Source organism: Megalobrama amblycephala, linkage group LG15 (genome assembly GCF_018812025.1).
Source record: "Megalobrama amblycephala isolate DHTTF-2021 linkage group LG15, ASM1881202v1, whole genome shotgun sequence".
In the NCBI taxonomy this organism is placed as follows: Eukaryota; Metazoa; Chordata; class Actinopteri; order Cypriniformes; family Xenocyprididae; genus Megalobrama; species Megalobrama amblycephala.
In genome coordinates, this window is record NC_063058.1 from 16,516,797 (window position 1) to 16,534,722 (window position 17,926).

The window sequence follows — 17,926 nt, forward strand, 5'->3', positions numbered from 1 at the left end:
TTTCATTTAAAACAGATTATTTACCCAATATCGTATTGTTAGCTTAACAACATGCTAATATCAAACGACTGAAATCAACTGCAAGTCATGTAGTGCAGAGAGTTGCTTGTAATTTACTTAAAATGTGTATTTTTTTTCTATATATATAGTTAATTTTCATTTAAAACAGATTATTTACCCAATATTGCATTGTTAGCTTAGCAACATGCTAACTTCAAACTCTATTGGTCAATTAAAAGTCATGTAGTGCATAGAGTTGCTTATAATTTACTTACTAATATAAGCTAATTTACAAATTACCTTAATAATATACTTGCTAAAAATAGTTAATTTTCATTTAAAAACTGATTATTTAGCACATATTGCATTGTTAGCTTAGTAATATGCAAACATCAAATTCTATTGGTCAACTGTAAGTCATGTAGTGCATAAAGTTGCTTATAGTTTACCTAAAAATGTACAATTTACTTGACAAAAACTGTTCATTTTCATTTAAGACAGATTATTTACCCAATATTGCATTGTTAGCTTAGTAACAATCTATCATCAAACTGTTGGTCAATTACAAGGCATGTGGTGCATAGAGTTGCTTATAATTTACTTAAAAATGTACAATTTAATTATGAGTTTCCATGAAGGTTAAGATGCTGCCTCAGAAGGCAACTGTCTGTGTAGGGAGAAGGCAGCTCACCAGGTTTTGAAGCAGACCTAAATTTGTGAATGTTATGACTTAAGCAAAAAAATGGGCTACTCACCTTTCTAGATCCAAGCAGATGAGCAAAAATAGGTAACAGGCTCCCATCACTGACCGATAAACACACACTGTCTGGTTTCAGAATCTGCAAGCATACATGCAACCACACTAAACTATGAGCCAGAAAGCGTCACTTCAAGCTCACATGTAAATCAACAGTGAATGTAAAAGTATAACTTACACTGCGTAATGCGTTCACATAACTCTCAGTCCTCTGTTCATCGTTTAACTCCCCGAAGCGAGGCCTCGTCCAGACCAGGTGGGCCTGACAGGTGCAGCATGGGCGAAACTGAGCCACTTTGACATCATTTTGTTCACTAAAAGACAGATGGTCAAAAATATAATACCGTCTTCCTCATAGACACTGAGGACACGTTATATGTCTAAAACTGATCAAAGGCATCTTTACCTGTTCGTGAGGCTGTACCAGAGACTGTAGTCATCATGGGAGACAATTAAGCTCAGCTCTTCTCCTTCTGAAACATTCTTCTCTGCAGGAAGGAAGTAGACACTCTGCATCCAGTGATCCCTCCACTGCACATCATATGATGCAAAATATATATATTTATATGTGATTGTCACACAGTGTTCATATTATAGGGGCCAAGTAAGACGATTCTTAATATTCGCACATGAATATTAGTGGCTAAGTACTAGTACTTACAGGGTAAGTGCGAGGTTCTGAATAGGTCCAACTAGGGGCCATAGTGCACACAATGTTGCCATCAGGGTCCATGTCAATGTCCCACCAGGATAAGACAACCTGTGCTCTCCCGCTGGTCTGAGCCTTGAACTGTGCCGTGTAGGACTGAGCAGCACTGCTAACCGGCTTGCTGAAATCAACACTAAAGTGGAAAAATAGATCAGTTAATTAAGCAAAAATACCAAAAAAATGGCATATTTTAATTTAGAGAGTTGAACTACTATCCGAACTTGTACCTGAACATGGTGCAGATGGGCCCGAGGGAAGTGAAAGAGTCTGGAGGCACCTGGCTAAGCTGGATGTCACAGACAGAGGGCGCTCCTGCACACTCCACTACAGCAGAAGGGGGCAGCAGTTTGTTCCCATCCACCTCTATGGTTTGGATCTGTGACCACTTCCACAGCATATCTGACTCCACCAGCTGGGCGTAGACCGTAGCACGGTGCGGCACAGCTTCACAACCTGCCTGTGCCAGTGACAGCAACAGCATTAAACACTTAAAAGACACAGCAAAATGTTTAACTGCAATTTATAACTGTTTTTTACCTTGACAAGGTGCATGTGTGCATGTTCATAGCTGGGCAACGCGCCTTCACCGATCAGCTCTGTATCGAACAACTCCGTGACAAGGATGTTTGCTCGTTCTTGCATGTCTCCATCTGCAGATACAAATTCAATTACATTTGAAAGGCATTCAAGGTGATAGAAATGAGGTTGTCTATTACGATATTTACAATATTGCACTCAAGTCGAGATATATATATTATATCTACACTGAACAAAATTATAATCGCAATACTTTTGTTTTTGCCCGCATTTTTCATGAGCTGAATTCAAAGATCTAAGACTTTTTCTATGTACACAAAAGGCCTATTTCACTCAAATATTGTTCATAAATCTGTCCAAATCTGTGTTAGTGAGCACTTCTCCTTTGCCGAGATAATCCATTCACCTCACAGGTGTGGCATATCAAGATGCTGATTTGACAGCATGATTTGACAGGTGTGCCTTAGGCTAGGGCTGGGCAATATATCGCATGCGATTGTCAGGCACATTTCGTCAGTAAAGCCGGTTCCCTGATTACCGCCAAATCGCCATCACCTGCTTTCAAATGGAGCGGCATTTAATAGACAGAGCCGTAGATCACAAGCTACGCAATATCACGTTCATTATCGAAGGCGATTCATCTGCGATACTGAACGTGATATTGCGAACGTGATATGGATTTTCAAAACAGAAAAGTTCAAGTTCTTTAAAGTATGTTCATTTGTGCACTCAATACTTGGTCGGCAGCACATATTACAGCAAATGACTTGCTCCTAGCACAAATTACAGCATCAGTGAAGTGTGGCATGGAAGTGATCAGCCTTTGGCACTGCTGAGGCACTATTGATCATCTGTATATTGTTGGATCGACTGTTTCTCATCTTTCTCTTGAAAATATCCCATCGATTCAGGGGTCAGGCATGTTGGCTGGCCAATAAAGCACAGTAATATCATGGTCATCAAACCACTTGGAAGTGGTTTTTGCACTGTGGGCAGGTGCTAAAGTCCTGCTGGAAAAGGAAATCAGCATCTCCATAAAGCTTGTCAGCAGATGGAAGCATAAAGTGCTCCAAAATCTCCTGGAAGATGGCTGCATTGACTTTGCACTTGATAAAACACAATGGACCAACACCAGCAGATGTCACGGCCCCCAAATCATTACTAACTTCAGAAACTTCACACTAGACTTCAAGCAGCTTGGATTCTGTGCCTCTCCAGTCTTCCTTCAGACTCTGGGACCATGATTTCAACATGAAATGCAAAATTTACTTTTATCTGAAAAGAGGACTTTCAACCACTGTTCACTGTCCAGTTCTTTTTCTTCTTAGCCCAGGTAAGATGCTTCTGACATTGTTTCTGTTTCAGAAGTGGCTTGGTAGTCCTTTTCCTGAAGATGTCTGAGTGTGGTGACTCTTGATGCACTGACTCCGGCTTCATTCTACTCATTGTGAAGCTCTCCCAAGTGTTTGAATTGGCTTTACTTGACAGTATTCTCAAGCTTGTGGTCATTCCTGTTGCTTGTGCACCTTTGCCTACCCAATTTCTTCCTTCTAGTCAACTTTGCATTTAATATGCTTTGAAATTTCACTCTGTAAACAGCCACCCCATTCAGTAATGACCTTCTGTGACTTACTCTCTTTGTGGAGGGTGTCAATGATTGTCTCCTGGACCATTGCCAAGTCAGCAGTCTTCCCCATTAGTGTGGTTTCAAAGAACAAGAGATACCCGAAATTTATACTGTAGGGATGGTCATTTAATGAAACTCAAATGTAAATATTCTAATATTTTGAGATACTGGATTTTGGACTTTCATTAGCTGTACGCTCTAATCAACAAATGTAAAAAAAAAAAACTATCTAGTAAAATCTAGTATAAATGAAAGTTTCATTTTTTTAAATAATTTACAATAAAAAAATGATTTTTTTCACGATATACTAATTATATGACCAGCACCTGTACATATATATATATATATATATATATATATATATATATATATACACACACACACACACACACACACACACACATACATATACATATATATATAAAATATAGCGACTTGACAACTATAAATCATTTTTTATATATTTATATATATATATATATATATATATATATATATATATATATATATATATATATATATATATATATATACTTTAAATATAATAAAATATAAAAAATTAAATATGTTATATACAATTAATTAAAATTGTATAATCGTCATTATATATATATATATATGGACTGTAATTATCAGTTTTATAATCACTACTATAGAACAAAAATGCACAGAACTTGTCAGATCTACCTGGATAATAAGTATAATGAAAGTTATCTAACCTGGTCCAACCGTAACTTCTGTGGAGTGTTTGTTGATGACCTTGATTTTGTCTGCAAAGCCGTTCCTCTCCGTGATGCAAGTGGCAGCCTGTGCCATGGGCTTAAACACCTGTGTGGTATTTGCATTTTTGTCTTCAGCCAAATTGCATATTTTTAATCAACATTTAAGACATTAGCCTTAGCAAGTACCTCTATGGCATAGCAGAAGTCGGCTCCAGCCGTCACAGCCATCATGGAGAGCAGACCCGTCCCAGTGCCGATGTCCAGGACCACCACCCGCTCACCGCGTGCCTTCACTCTGCTCACTGCTGCCCGAATGCCTTGGTAGTATTTCTCATTCTTAGGAACACAAGGTAGAAAGTTTAGCAACGTTTCTCTGTGTTTACAAACAGGTCATTTTCAGTCCATATGCTTTTGGAAAATATGTCAAATCAAGATAATCTTGATTGTTCACCCAAAAATGAAATTTCTGTCGTGTCATTCTGATTTTATTTTTTTACGTGGAACATAATAGAACTCATTTTGCAAAATGCCCTTCATTATTAGTAGCTAGAGCTTTTTTAGAACCATTATTTTGGTTTCCAGTATTTCATGTAATTTTAATATGTGTATGCAAGAGTCCAACAACAAAACTCACTCTGTCTTTATCATGGAGCATATCTGCATAGCAGGACCTAAGAAAGAGACACACAAACCATTATCAGGACATGTCCAAATAATTTACACTCCTGTCCCATGACAGGATATATCACATGACTACAATTCGATTAAGTGTAATTGATATTCTGGCAGTTAACACGTCCACGTGTTAGAACAACAACAGCAACAAGTCACTGTCAAGTATTTTCACGTCATTTTGACACGTTTAATTTGTGGAACAATGTCATAGATTAATCTTACACAAACAAGCAAAGATAAGTTGTTGTGTATGTATGGTGATGTTACATGAGATGGTTTACACACCTCGCAATCTCCTGATGGTAATCATACTCCTCGCTTTCCTCAACCCAGTCCAGCGCTCCGGTTGTTGGATTTGCGCGACCGCAAAATGTCTTCATTGTCATTTCAATCTTAAGTAAACACACTTATGTATGAATGTTTTTGTATTATAAATGTCTAGATTGTTCACAAATAGATTAATCCAACATGATCTCTCCGGGCGCGGCCATGTTTTTCGAGAAGTCACGCCTCTAAGATCACGTGACCACATTAAGCCTCTTCCCTTCAGCCGTTGCCAAAATACTTAATTTTGATGTTTTGTGTTTAATAACGACGAAACGGATCAAATACAAGTCAAAGTTGCGATGTTAAATCAAGGTAAGTGATTGGCTGTCCTTGTCTTTGAAATGTTCGCCCCAGAAACGACTTTGAAAGCATTTTTGTGTTGTTGTTGAACATTATTTAGCTCTCAGTCATAGGTGGATTTAAAAGATTGTAAAAACACAGCAATTATTATTATTTTATTTTAATTTTTTTTTTTTGTAGATTGTAAAGGAATTTTATGTGTATTAAATTTAGTGTTGCACTGCAGTTGTTTCTTTTAATAATAGCCTGATAAATTGACATTATTTTTCTAGCTGATGGTGCCGTTGGTTGAGTGCAACTGAAGAGGTAATTGAAAATAATCCCTTAAAGGTGCAATGTGTAATATTTTTGCAGTAAAATATATCCAAAAACCACTAAGCCAGTGTTATATATTTTGTTCACTTGAGTACTTACGATGTACCAAATGTTTGCAACTATTTGTAAATCGTGAGAAAATTGCAATTTTAACCAAGGCTCCGGGACGTGTGAGGAGTCGCCTGTCAATTGCGTCATACCCGCGTTAACCCTTGGTCTGCCTCGTGCTGCATCCCAATTCGCCTACTTATAGTACTCTTTCTGTGAACAAAAAGTACTTACTGTTGAGTGTGTAAGCTTTGGGACATACTATCACGTCATACAATTGCGTCTTTTCTTTCTGTCGCATCCTGTCACTGTAAACTGGCCTGTCAATCATCTTACATCCTCCACATTTCATTTAGCTAATTTTCTACCGTATTGGAGAGATCTGCAGTCGCGGGTCTTTCATGTGGAGAACTCTCCTCATATTAATGCATAATGATGCATTTAAAAGTTAATGGCCAGTCGGATCTTTATAAAAGTCCACATTGGTATTTGCAGATGAAAAATAACACAGATAACATTAAATAAATATTTTCTATCAGGTTGAACTGATTATTAGACACTCAAACCTCTCAGCGTCGATCGCGCATATCCGCCATGTTTTGTAGTTTTTTAACACTTTTTACTCGTTTTTGTAGTTCTGAACTGAATCCTCGTCCAACGCGCAATGGGTTGTGGGCAATATTAGCTTTTATAGTGTGAACGGATCCACACTTCGAAAAACTACCGGAAATAGTAGACCATCCGGGTACTTTTGGCATACTCTTTTCAACATACTATGCTTTGGGACACACTTATTTTAATCTCACATAGTATGTAGGGTGGATAGTATGGACATTGGGACGTGACCCTTTCCGGTTTGGACAGTAAAATGTCATGTATAATTTCATGTGTAAAACCCCTTGAATACAAACAAATTAAGTTTGGTGTACTTAAGATTGTTCACAATATTACTTGATTAACAACCTTTTAGAAATTGCTAAATACTTCATTCATAAGTGTAATTTTCTGAAAACCCCCTTTCCTTTACTCACTTTCCTAACAATTCTAAAAAATTGGTTGCTTCTCTTGACGCCCTTTCAAATGGTAAAAGCTACTACAGTTGCCAATTTCTTCAGTGAGCTAAGTGCCCTATAACTCCTCGCTATCCCTTGTAAGAACTTACTTTTCTATAAATGCTTTCTATTATTAATTTTACTTTATTTTATTTTTTTATTTTTTCATTTTTTTTTGTTCTTCATTGCAATTTAGAATTGTACATTTTATGTAAAAATTCACTGTTACATATTGTAATTGCAACTATTGTCTGCCTTTGAGAATTGTAAATTGTTAATATTGTTTGTTCAATAACTATTTTGTATGTACATTTGTTTATATGCTATTAAAAAAAAAAAGCCTCGGTTTCCGGTTTTATTTTGTAGAAACCATAGAAACACCAAAGACGCTTTAATATATAAGTTTTAATAGACAAGGAAACAACTGTTTTGATATATTTATAGACAGAAAACTAATTGTTGTTATATAGCGCAACATGTTTAGTCTTATTGTTTAAATCTAATTTTCTTGATTTTTTTGTGAAGTAGCTAACATAGCATAATCAGATGCAGCTTTATTTATAGTAAAAGTAATACAGAATTTTCTCCATCATACAATATGTTTTAAAATTAATACATGGTTTAATTATTATTATTATTTACCATTTTGTCCCCTGTCTCAAAAATCAGTGTCCTATAAATGCAAACATATCCACGGGACCAATATTATCCTTACAAAATCTGCCATGGCTGAAATAATGTAATGTGTCATAGTACAGTGGTTTCAGATCGATAATGGTACCCTATATTCATGTACCATTGTATTTATAATGTTGGTTGTTAGTGTAATACCCTTGAATTTATGAATTGATGAATTGGTTTAATAAATTTTTTTTTTAAAATGCATTACTTTATTGACTGACAGTCAACCACAAAATACATAGTGCACCACAATATACAAGTTTTAAAGCAATTAATTGTATATCTTTGGGAGTGCAATGTTTGGTAACATTTACATTTTTATAAATTTACATTCAAAAATTATCGCCCCAAATATGCAATGCAATGGGCCAGATTTCTCTTGTTTCTACCATACATGTGTTCTTGTATGTACATTTTGTTTGTGCACTTTTTTGTAAGATCGTAAATGTAAATAGTTTTTGGGCACATTATAATGTACTAATATGACATTGTCCAGACAAGACCAAGCAGAAAACGAATAGGCTAGTCTTATTGAATACTGATGAATTAATAATGAATTTCTCATTCACTAGGCTGGATACAGTTCAGTTAGGTAGTTTCTCTGAGTGCTTCTCAAGTACACTTTGCAGTAGGCAGACAAAATTGAATGCTGGAAGAGGGCACAAGGATTTCTGTGAATATAGGGCGGTATCCTGGTGGTAAAGGTGGGGCGTTCTTCTCCAGAAAATCTAGTACTGACTTCCGGACATCTTTGGGCACATCCCCTCTTACATCCAACAGGACAGAGACATGCTCCTCACTGAAAAGACACACTTTGTAAGTTAATATAATCTCTTGGTATTGATTAATCTCTGTATCAGAAAATATTTTAGAATATTAAGATCTATTGTGTATGCTTGGTTTGAAATCTCACTTTATATCAGGATACTTGGCTACCAGTCCAGAAATATCCAGTATTAGCATGCCTGGGTCTTTCACATTGATTATGTCAGCCAGTGCAAGTATCAAAGCAGTGGGATTCACCTCGCCTATGGTCCCATCAATCTCCTTTAAATGTAAAACGGCATTAAAGCAGTGAAATAGTCAAAGTCATTTAATATCCACAAACATATACTAACATGTTCTTGTGTTGTTCCTAGAGGTCTGCTACCTGACCTGAGCCTGATGAGATCCAATGAATTGTCGAGTTCAAGTCAGTTTCTCATGAATAACTTGGGTTTGAGTCAGATTTGGGATTGCTATTAGTTTATGTTTTAATTTTAATGTGGCTCATTTATGTTTCATCTTTCAGCTGAATCTGTTCATCTGGATCTAACTTCTAGGAGAAGAAATATAAACAGAAGAGCTTTTCACACTTAAAATAGTTAACCCTGGACTAGTCTAACCCCGGGTAAGCGGAATCCTGGGTTATCTTGTTTTATGTTTCACTCTGCTCATACTTTACCTGGGTTAACAATTAATCCTGGGTATTCATATACCTTTGATGATGTTTCACGCTGTACAGTGTGATGTGATTTGTGGTGTCAGATTGGACATATAGCATGTGAACTGTTTACATGCATATTCTTGTATTATATATTGCCCTCTGTAAAAAGTTAATTTGGGTCAGGTTCAGCCAAATTTGGCAATGCTGGTTAGATTGGGCCAGATCAGGTCACACAGTCTCGCTTACAGGGTTGGATTGTTGAGTTTAAAACCCATACAGACTTCTAATGGCTCCTAAAGCACAAAAATACCCAAATAAATGAATGTAAATGGGTTTTTACCATGCTTTGAAGGTGGTCCCTCAGCTGCTGAGCATCCTGTGACATTCGCTGGGCCAACTGATTTCGCTCATCATTACTTCTGCAGACTAGTCTCTTTTGCATCAGTGCTCGGACATACTCAACAACAGTTAGCCATTGACATTCCTCCTTTAGCCTCTGTAGATGATGGACGACCACAAATTGTTGGTAAAGATATACACTCGTTTTATTGTGTAGTCCATGTTATTTCCAATGCCTGGTGTAAACACTAACCTGGCGACAAGGTTCCCGCACTCTGTTGTAGATTTCACAGTGACGTTCTAGAACCCCACACATATTTGGGGTTACATCTCCCTGGTCCAGCCAGGTACGAGACAGGAGCTCTTGTAGATGAGGTTGTAGCTCAAACAAGAGATGGTCCATAACTAAGCGACATGCCTTTCTCACAGCACGGTCCAGGGCAGCCAGAGGTCCAAGTGAAATGCGAGAATACCGGTTTGAAGGAAAGGAGCACAACTGCTGCTGCAGACTTTCTGTGGAGGTTCTGGATGTACATTTAAATAAAAGATTTAAATATACTGCTTATAAGCACACAAAACTATTTGAAACACACACATTTTCAAACAAACATCACATAAATACAGACATACTGTAAAAAGATACTTGTACATCATCTCACTTGAGGATGATGCAGTTGCTAATGCAAGCCAGGAGATAATGGAGGTAGAACTTGTTTATGTTTGGATCTCTGCGATGCTCCTTCCCAAATTCTATGATTGCATCTCGAAATCTGTTTAGATATAGTGAGAAGAAAGTACAAAAATGTTGAATTTTTATCATTTAGAATTATGATACCAGTATTGTTAAATATACACACCGGCTGAGGAGGTTCTCCATCTCATAAAGACCCATTTGGACTGTCTGGTCCCGCAGAGCTTTGCTTATCATCAAGGCCACCCGTGCATTTTCTTCTAGCATCTAATAACCCAGACACCAGAGCAGCTCATATATATCAGTGCTGATATTAGGTAAAATCTTTCTCATTAGCTGCTTCCATCCACCTACAGTGGCATGAAAAATTATGTGAACCCCTTGCAGAATCTGTGAAAATGAGAATTATTTTAATAAAATAAGAGGGATAATAAAAAATGCATGTTATTTTTTGTTTAGTACTGTCCTGAGTAAGACATTTTACATAAAAGATGTTTGCATTTAGTTCACAAGACAAAACAATAGCTGAATTTATTAAAATAACCCCGTTCAAAAGTTTGGGAACCCTTGGATCTTAATACTGTGTGTGGTTACCTGATGATCCACTACTGTTTTTTTGTTTTGTGATGGTTGTTCATGAGTCTCTTGTTTGTCCTGAGCAGTTAAACTGAGCTCTGTTCTTCAGAAAAATCCTCCAGGTCCTGCAGATTCATCAGTTTTCAAGCATTTTTGCATATTTGAACCCTTTCCAGCAGTGACTGTAGGATTTTGAGATCTGTGTTTTCATACTGAGGACAACTGAGAGACTCAAACACAACTATTAAAAAAGGTTCAAACATTCACTGATGTTTCCAGAAGGAAACACGATGCATTAAGAGTCGGGGTGTGAAAACTTTTGAACAGGATGAAGATGTCACAATTTTTTTTTGTTTAAATATCATTGTTTTTCATTTAGTACTGCCCTTCGGAACCAACAGAAGATACTTGCATGTTTCCCGGCAGAAAAATTAAGTACAATTTACCTTGATATTTGAATTCAAAAGTTTTCACCCCTCAGCTCTTAATACATCATGTTTCCTTCTGGAGCATCAGTGAATATTTGAACCTTTTTTAATAGTTGAGTTTGAGTCCCTCAATTGTCCTCAGTGTGAAAAGATGAATCTCAAAATCATACAGCCACTGCTGGAAAGGGTTCAAATATGCAAAAATGCTTGAAAACTGATGAATCTGCAGGACCTGGAGGAATTTTCTGAAGAACAGAGCTCAGTTTAACTGCTCAGGACAAACAAGAGACTCATGAACAACCATCACAAAACATAAAAACAGTCGTAGATCATCGGGTAACCACACACAGTATTGAGAATCAATGGTTCACATACTTATGAATGGGGTTATTTTAATAAATTCAGCTACTGTTTTGTCTTGTGAACTAAATGCAAACATCTTTTATGTAAAATATCTTACTCAGGACAGTACTAAACAAAAAATAACATGCATTTTTTTATTATCCCTCTTATTTTATTAAAATAATTCTCATTTTCACAGATTCTGCAAGGGGTTCACATACTTTTTCATGCCACTGTATATGTGCATTTTGAGATATTGCATAAAAATCACTGGGTGGAAATGCCAAGATGTATATAAATTCTAAAAATGTGCATAAAAAATTATGCGCTCAATTGAGGCAGACAAATTTTTTATCTGATAAGATGTGCACAAACTACGATGGAAACCAAACAAATATAATGACCTCCCAGAAGTGTCTCATGTGATTGCATTCCCAAACACCAGGCATCCAGACACAAGATAACATGATAATGTTTATTGCATTTCATCTGCATGCTCTTAGACCCAAGTTATTTATGATGTTGGAAAAAGAGCCACAGTGGCTTCCCCAATTGCAGCAACCCCAATCCAGTTTCCCAGGAGGTGATGATTTTGTTCTCTTGAACACTTTGGAAACGCTGCATTATTCGTAAATGTTTTATGCAATATTCCATTTTGGTGCATAATTTGAATTCGCAACTTTGAAGGCTAACATAGCTTCTGTAGGTCAAGCCATTGCTGAAGTACCTGTGTGATGATGGTTGGAAGGCTGGTGTGATAGCAGCCCTCATGATCAATATCTGGTTCCTGATCCCTCTGCCAGTCTGTCAACTCTACCTCTAGAGCCTTGTGCATCCACTCAGAGACACTCTTCTGCAAACAATCGCAGTAAAACTTCTCAAGAACTTGTGGCCTGTTAATCAAGATAAGACAAGGTAAATGATAAATGTTTGGAGACTAAAACCCCACCCTGGTTCTTACCCGAACTTTTTGGACATATTTGTTCTGCAGCTGCTCAAGACCTTCCTGAGATATGAGAGGTCCCAGGTCCTCAATGTCTAGCTCAGCTACAAGGGCTGGCTCACCCATCATCTCTGAGCTTAAAGAACACATTCTAATATGTAGGACTTTTTGGTAACCAATTGACCAAATTCACATATAATCGTAAGCTTTACCTACCTGTTGTATATGTGCAGAACCCAGTTAAGAACAGCAAAGATTTCCCCACCCTCTAGCTCCCATCCACTAACCAGTCCAAGATGGGTCTGCAAGAACTGGTGGCAGGAGCGCAGGTAAGCTCTTGTTAAACGATAGTGAGCTGGAACACACTGTTCCAGAACATGCCGCACTGTTGAAAGGTCTCCCATAATGCAGTGCTGTAGTGCAGACAAGTGACTTGCAAGCCCTGGCCCTTGAGTGTGCAAGTAGGACACACTACGGAAACGTGCTGACACTGCCTCCTCCATCACCTAACCAATAGTTTGAACACATGCATACTAAGTAAGTTAAAATGTACAAGCCTTTATAAGCCTTTAAATTTAGTTGTGCCATCATACAAACAACTTTTTCCAGTACTTCTACCAATTGGAAACTTAGTGCTTATCATCAAACCTTGAAGAAGCAGTCCCTCCAACAACGTGGTCTCCCAGGGGGCATGGGTGTGTTGTGTCCCAATGTTGATCTCCGCTCCTCCAGAAAGAACTGATCTAGTGCTTCTTCACGCTCCACTATCCTTACAGCTGACACAAAAGGCGTGGGGTTCTGATGGCAAAGCGTCAACCCACTCCCCACCACTGCCCAGAGCTCCTTGGCAAGGGCATCCACCAGGTGTCCAACACCTGAGAAATAATTCCGCACCAACTCCTCATTTTCAGAGGTTAATCCTGTTCCAGATGATCCCCTGGGTCCCTGGAGCTGCAACAGTACCTCATCCTGCCAGCGCTCTAGTTCCATTAGCCGAGCATGGGCTTCCAGTAGTCTACGAGACTCCACTAGCCTCTCTGTCTCTAGCACCATGCTCCGCACTGACATGAAAGAGAAGACATAACAAATTATAGTCTCAATGTACATACTTAGAGTGCAGTCTTACATTACTTTGGCATTAACAAACCCCAGTACTTAAGTGGGTGATAGAGCTGTGCTCTTATTTAGATTGATAGCTATAAACTTATCAACTTATGGTGACTTTCTTGCTTATCAAGATTTTTGATCTGCCTTGATAGTAGTGGACCTAAAAGAGAAACCTGGAGACCAAGACATTTTACACTATACCCGCTATAGCTTCTCTGCGGCAATTCAGTCTGTCCTTCAGCGACCCATAAAATTGCTTGTCTAGAATTGCTTGCTTTCACATACTTTTATTTATTTGAGAATGTCTGGCTTTTATTTAAGTTGTTCAATCCTACTCCTGGAAGGCCCACTGTCCCGCAGAGCTTAGCTCCTACCACAATCAAGTTAATTTAGGACTTCGGGATTTCTTGAAACTTCCAGACAGTTATGTTGCAGAATCTTCTAGACCAGGATTGGACAACCTTGCTCTAAGACTTTCAAGACCTATCCAAAATATTCATAGAGGGCATTCAAAAATAATAAGGACATGCAGTTCACTAAAAGGGGCAAGGAATCACTAACCTTTGTAGAGGCGTGGAAGGTTGCTAACTGCAGCAAGGAGCTGGCAGTGATTGACAGAAACCTCCCGAAGTGTCTCCAGTGTAGTTACCTCTTCAGAATTTTTCCTGGACTCCAAATTCACCTTGTGCATGTCACGAGACACTTCTCTCAGCTCAGCTCGTGCCTCTCGCAGTTGACCAAGACCCCAGTCAACACCTTCCAGGTAGGACTGTACAACTGACTTAAAAATGCAAGTGAGCAGATTATTTTTTTGCAGACATTTTTAGATAATTTAGATTTAGATCTAGGCTTTTTAGAGGCTTTCTAATTGACCTGAAATAATGATCACTACTTACCTTTAACCTTGAATGAATCGAAGCAGTTCGTTGACTCTCTCTTTTCCTGTATTGTCCAAGTCTCTCCAGATGCTCTGGACGACAAAAGACACCTGAGGCCCATTTCAGCGCAGCACCCCGAGCCAAACATTCGGCTCTCTCCAACTCTGGCCACACCTCAACTGGGACAAGGGCATCTGTCAGTCAAAATAGGAAAAAAATACTTAGCCCATATGATATAGAAACAAAAGAACAATGCCCACAGCAAGGAAAAATCCATTGTGAATTGTGCAGTTGTTCAGCTGTAATGTTAGGAAGTTATTGCAGATTGTGTAAGAGAATGCATACTTTTTCTGAAAGTCTTGACTTGTACAATGAATGACTTTAAAATTTCTTTAACATTTTCTGGTGTTCATGAGACAGATATTATTTAAACCAGTAAAAGGCTACACCTAAAAGAGACTGAACTTCAGCAAAGTCTTAAACTCAGCAGATGAATTGATCTCTTCTCCAAAGAATGACTCAGAGGTGTCCTGATCGTTTTAAAGGCTGAAGTTTCAAAATTTCCATTTCGTATGCCTCAATCCCATGGGTGCTCAAGAGCTGAAACACCCACGGGAAAGTATGTAAGAATACAATTACTGAAACAGCTTCAGGGCAGAAACTGCATGTTTTCCCCTCTCCATGATAAATGACAGAATCATGCAAAACAGAGGTTCATAATGCAGTGACCAGCTTACAGCTGTGGTTTATGTACAACTGACCATCCACTTTTTCAGCGGCCTTTAGGCAGGTGACATATCTTTTATTCACAACATTACAGTTCAAAGTTTGATTTGGAGGACTTTGTATTTAATCCTTTATTAGAAAATGAACAACCCACAAAGCACTGCAAATTATTTCAGCCATGTATAGTATGTTTTAATATAAAATGTTTTTTGCAATTATTAAAAAAAAATTATCTAGCAATTGTGAAAAAGAAGGACAGCAAAATTGATAAACTGTTGTGAGACTGATTTAATTACATCATTAAGCTGTGTTGCTGGGCTGTCATTCACGTTACCATGGTTACACTGACTTCTCTAATTGATGGCCCTTTCTTCAGGATTGTGGATAATGTAGTACTTCACCGGGAATTCGGCCAAAACCACAATGATTCATGGCTTGTACAAGAACCGTATACCATCACTTAAAGATCTCAGAGGTTATTGTAGGTATGTGCTGAAAGTTTTATACATTACTACTAAAATAAAATATTTCTTTTTTTTTTAACTAACATCCTTGCTATTGTGCTTTATTGGGAAATAAATCCTGTATTCAGGTTTATTTCCTATTTGACAGCATTTTTGCACAGCACTATATTAAATTTTGTAAATGTTTTCGTAAAAGTACATTGTGCATTATGACTAGGCCTTGTTATTAATTTCCTGTGGTGCTGAAATGCATGCGTTTGACCAAATTCAAGTCCTTCAACCCATAATTTTTTTTGTTTTGTATAAATATACACACATGTATATTAGGACAAAAAGTCAAGCAGGCTACAATTACTTATGGCTAGACATTATGGGGGTAGGAGGAACCCTACATAATTCCCTTGGCAAAAACATATATGCTGCTTATATTTAATTTTATGACATACCTTTCTTTCTTTCTTTCTTTCTCTTTTATGTAGATATACACTTTAGATCTCTCTACTAGTACAACATTATGACTTTATAAACAAACACTTGCATGATGCATATCAACATTGCAAACAAACAGAAAGGATGTGTACCTTCATGATTGTCTCGGCCATTCGTGTCTCCGTCTGACATTTAGGCTTGTTGTTCCACCGTTCACCGTTCTGCCACTAAGAGACTGCCCTGCCCAGAGGGCCTGCTCAGTGTCGCCAGATAGAGCAATCAGCAGAGACAGAGAGAGTAATGAGGGGGAAGAAGAGAGAGGGTACATACCCACTTTACCGCCAGCCTTCCTCTCTCACACTCCCAGACACATCCTCTGCTCAGAGGCCGGCAGGAAGGGAAGGGAGGAAGGGAGAGAGCGCAAGAGGGACGGAGGGAAAGCGGCCACTCCGCCCTCCAAATGATCCAGATGGTGAGTGTGGGGGTGGCCTTCATGTGCAACAGTGCCTCTCTGTGTCTGAGGTAGTTATAAACCAATATGTTTCAGAGGAAATGCTTGGGATAATCGAACAAAGGTTGTATGTGGTTTGACATAATCATTAGCGATCATTTGTATTGTTTCAGAAAGTTCTTACCCGTGTCTTGTGATCCCTCACAGCTGCTAGTTGTAGAGCAAACATGAGAGGAATCTAAGTTCAGAGGCCCCTTAATGAATGTGTTTATTTGTGTAAGTGTCGTGGCCTGTGCCTTACCCCATGACTGTGTTTACATCTCTCTCTGGGTCTCCAGACCAGTCTCTACCAAACACACACCGACACACATATCACAAACTTAAGTAGTAGTACACAGCTGTTGATGAAGACATGTTAAAATGGATTTCAGTGTAAGTTTATTCAAAGATAGACTATAATTACTCAGCTCTCTGGAATGGTTTATTCCAACTGGTCAATTGTGGCTCTCTGCACTTTAAATTGTATAACTGACGGTAGTTCAAGGTAAATGATTTCCTACATTATTACCTAATTCTGGCATGAAACTCTAGATGGCACAGGCTGATAGGTTTTTAACTTATTTGGTAGTGATCACATCATTATCTACATAGTACAGGTTGGTTGCTGTTGTATCAGTGGCCAATGAGGTGTAGCTCAACATTCAAACAAATACTGGTAGTGATGCTGTTAGCAGCCAGCAGCACGCTTTCAGAAACCCTCCACCTTCCCCAGCTCCACCTGTATAGATCTGCTACAGGGATTAATTCATACATGTGCAACAGCAGCCGCATGTCTTACATGCTCACAGCAATGTCTATGAATGCACTGGCAGTAGCAAGTCTCAGTGCTTGATCTGCAGCAGCGTAGACCAAAAACCAAGACCAAATACATTAACATTGCCATATCCATTACCATGCCAATCTCTATTACCATACCAATCTCCCAAGAGTTGTCATGACAGAACTATAGTTTAAGGTCTAGCATTTCACTCCTTAGTCTCTTTCTCTTTTAACCCCATCTTCAGTGTCCTTTTCTATTAATTTATTTGGTTTTCTGCCCTATAATATGCAGGATAATGTCAAATCAGCTGGTCATTATTGCTAAATAAGCCCCTTTAAGGAGATACAAGCCTTGATCACCTTGCCTCTGTTTTGCTATAAAGACTAGCTGTTAACTTTTTGCATTACTCAAATTTTCATCTATCTGATTCAGATTGTTCTGTGCTTTTTGATAGTTTGCAAGCCTTCTAATGCAAAATTCGAAGGCTACATCTTTTATCGTTCTTCCTTAGCAGCAGCATGTGCTAAAAATAGCTGTGACTAGACTTTGTTGTCTT

At 38.2% G+C, this 17,926-nt stretch overlaps 2 protein-coding genes and 1 long non-coding RNA gene across 3 annotated transcripts in view; 1 reads left to right on the forward strand and 2 right to left on the reverse strand.

Moving 5' to 3' along the window:
* The window catches only part of prmt7 (protein arginine methyltransferase 7), a 9,021-nt gene extending 3,442 nt beyond the window's left edge, over positions 1 to 5,579 (reverse strand). The window contains exons 1-10 of the mRNA XM_048158402.1: positions 5,313 to 5,579; positions 4,987 to 5,023; positions 4,539 to 4,688; positions 4,350 to 4,458; positions 2,004 to 2,116; positions 1,694 to 1,923; positions 1,419 to 1,599; positions 1,164 to 1,288; positions 936 to 1,071; positions 756 to 839 (exon numbers count right to left, since the gene is read on the reverse strand). Coding sequence (XP_048014359.1) covers positions 756 to 839; positions 936 to 1,071; positions 1,164 to 1,288; positions 1,419 to 1,599; positions 1,694 to 1,923; positions 2,004 to 2,116; positions 4,350 to 4,458; positions 4,539 to 4,688; positions 4,987 to 5,023; positions 5,313 to 5,413 — 1,266 coding nt within the window. The 5' untranslated portion in view covers positions 5,414 to 5,579. The remainder of the gene's footprint in view (positions 1 to 755; positions 840 to 935; positions 1,072 to 1,163; positions 1,289 to 1,418; positions 1,600 to 1,693; positions 1,924 to 2,003; positions 2,117 to 4,349; positions 4,459 to 4,538; positions 4,689 to 4,986; positions 5,024 to 5,312) is intronic.
* A 2,052-nt stretch (positions 5,580 to 7,631) lies between these two features.
* On the reverse strand, positions 7,632 to 16,772 carry exoc3l1 (exocyst complex component 3-like 1). Its single transcript, XM_048159074.1, has 13 exons — positions 16,252 to 16,772; positions 14,499 to 14,674; positions 14,164 to 14,383; positions 13,144 to 13,556; positions 12,712 to 13,001; positions 12,514 to 12,631; positions 12,280 to 12,405; positions 10,373 to 10,473; positions 10,175 to 10,285; positions 9,769 to 10,039; positions 9,517 to 9,672; positions 8,664 to 8,797; positions 7,632 to 8,549 (listed from the first exon to the last, which is right to left on the reverse strand). Exons 1-13 carry the CDS (start codon positions 16,289 to 16,291, stop codon positions 8,363 to 8,365), a joined length of 2,343 nt encoding a protein of 780 aa, XP_048015031.1. The 5' UTR covers positions 16,292 to 16,772; the 3' UTR covers positions 7,632 to 8,362.
* On the forward strand, positions 14,681 to 16,825 carry LOC125247661. The gene is made up of 3 exons (XR_007180132.1): positions 14,681 to 15,691; positions 16,296 to 16,571; positions 16,758 to 16,825. It is a non-coding gene; the product is annotated as an uncharacterized LOC125247661 (long non-coding RNA).
* The last annotated feature ends 1,101 nt before the right edge of the window (positions 16,826 to 17,926 follow it).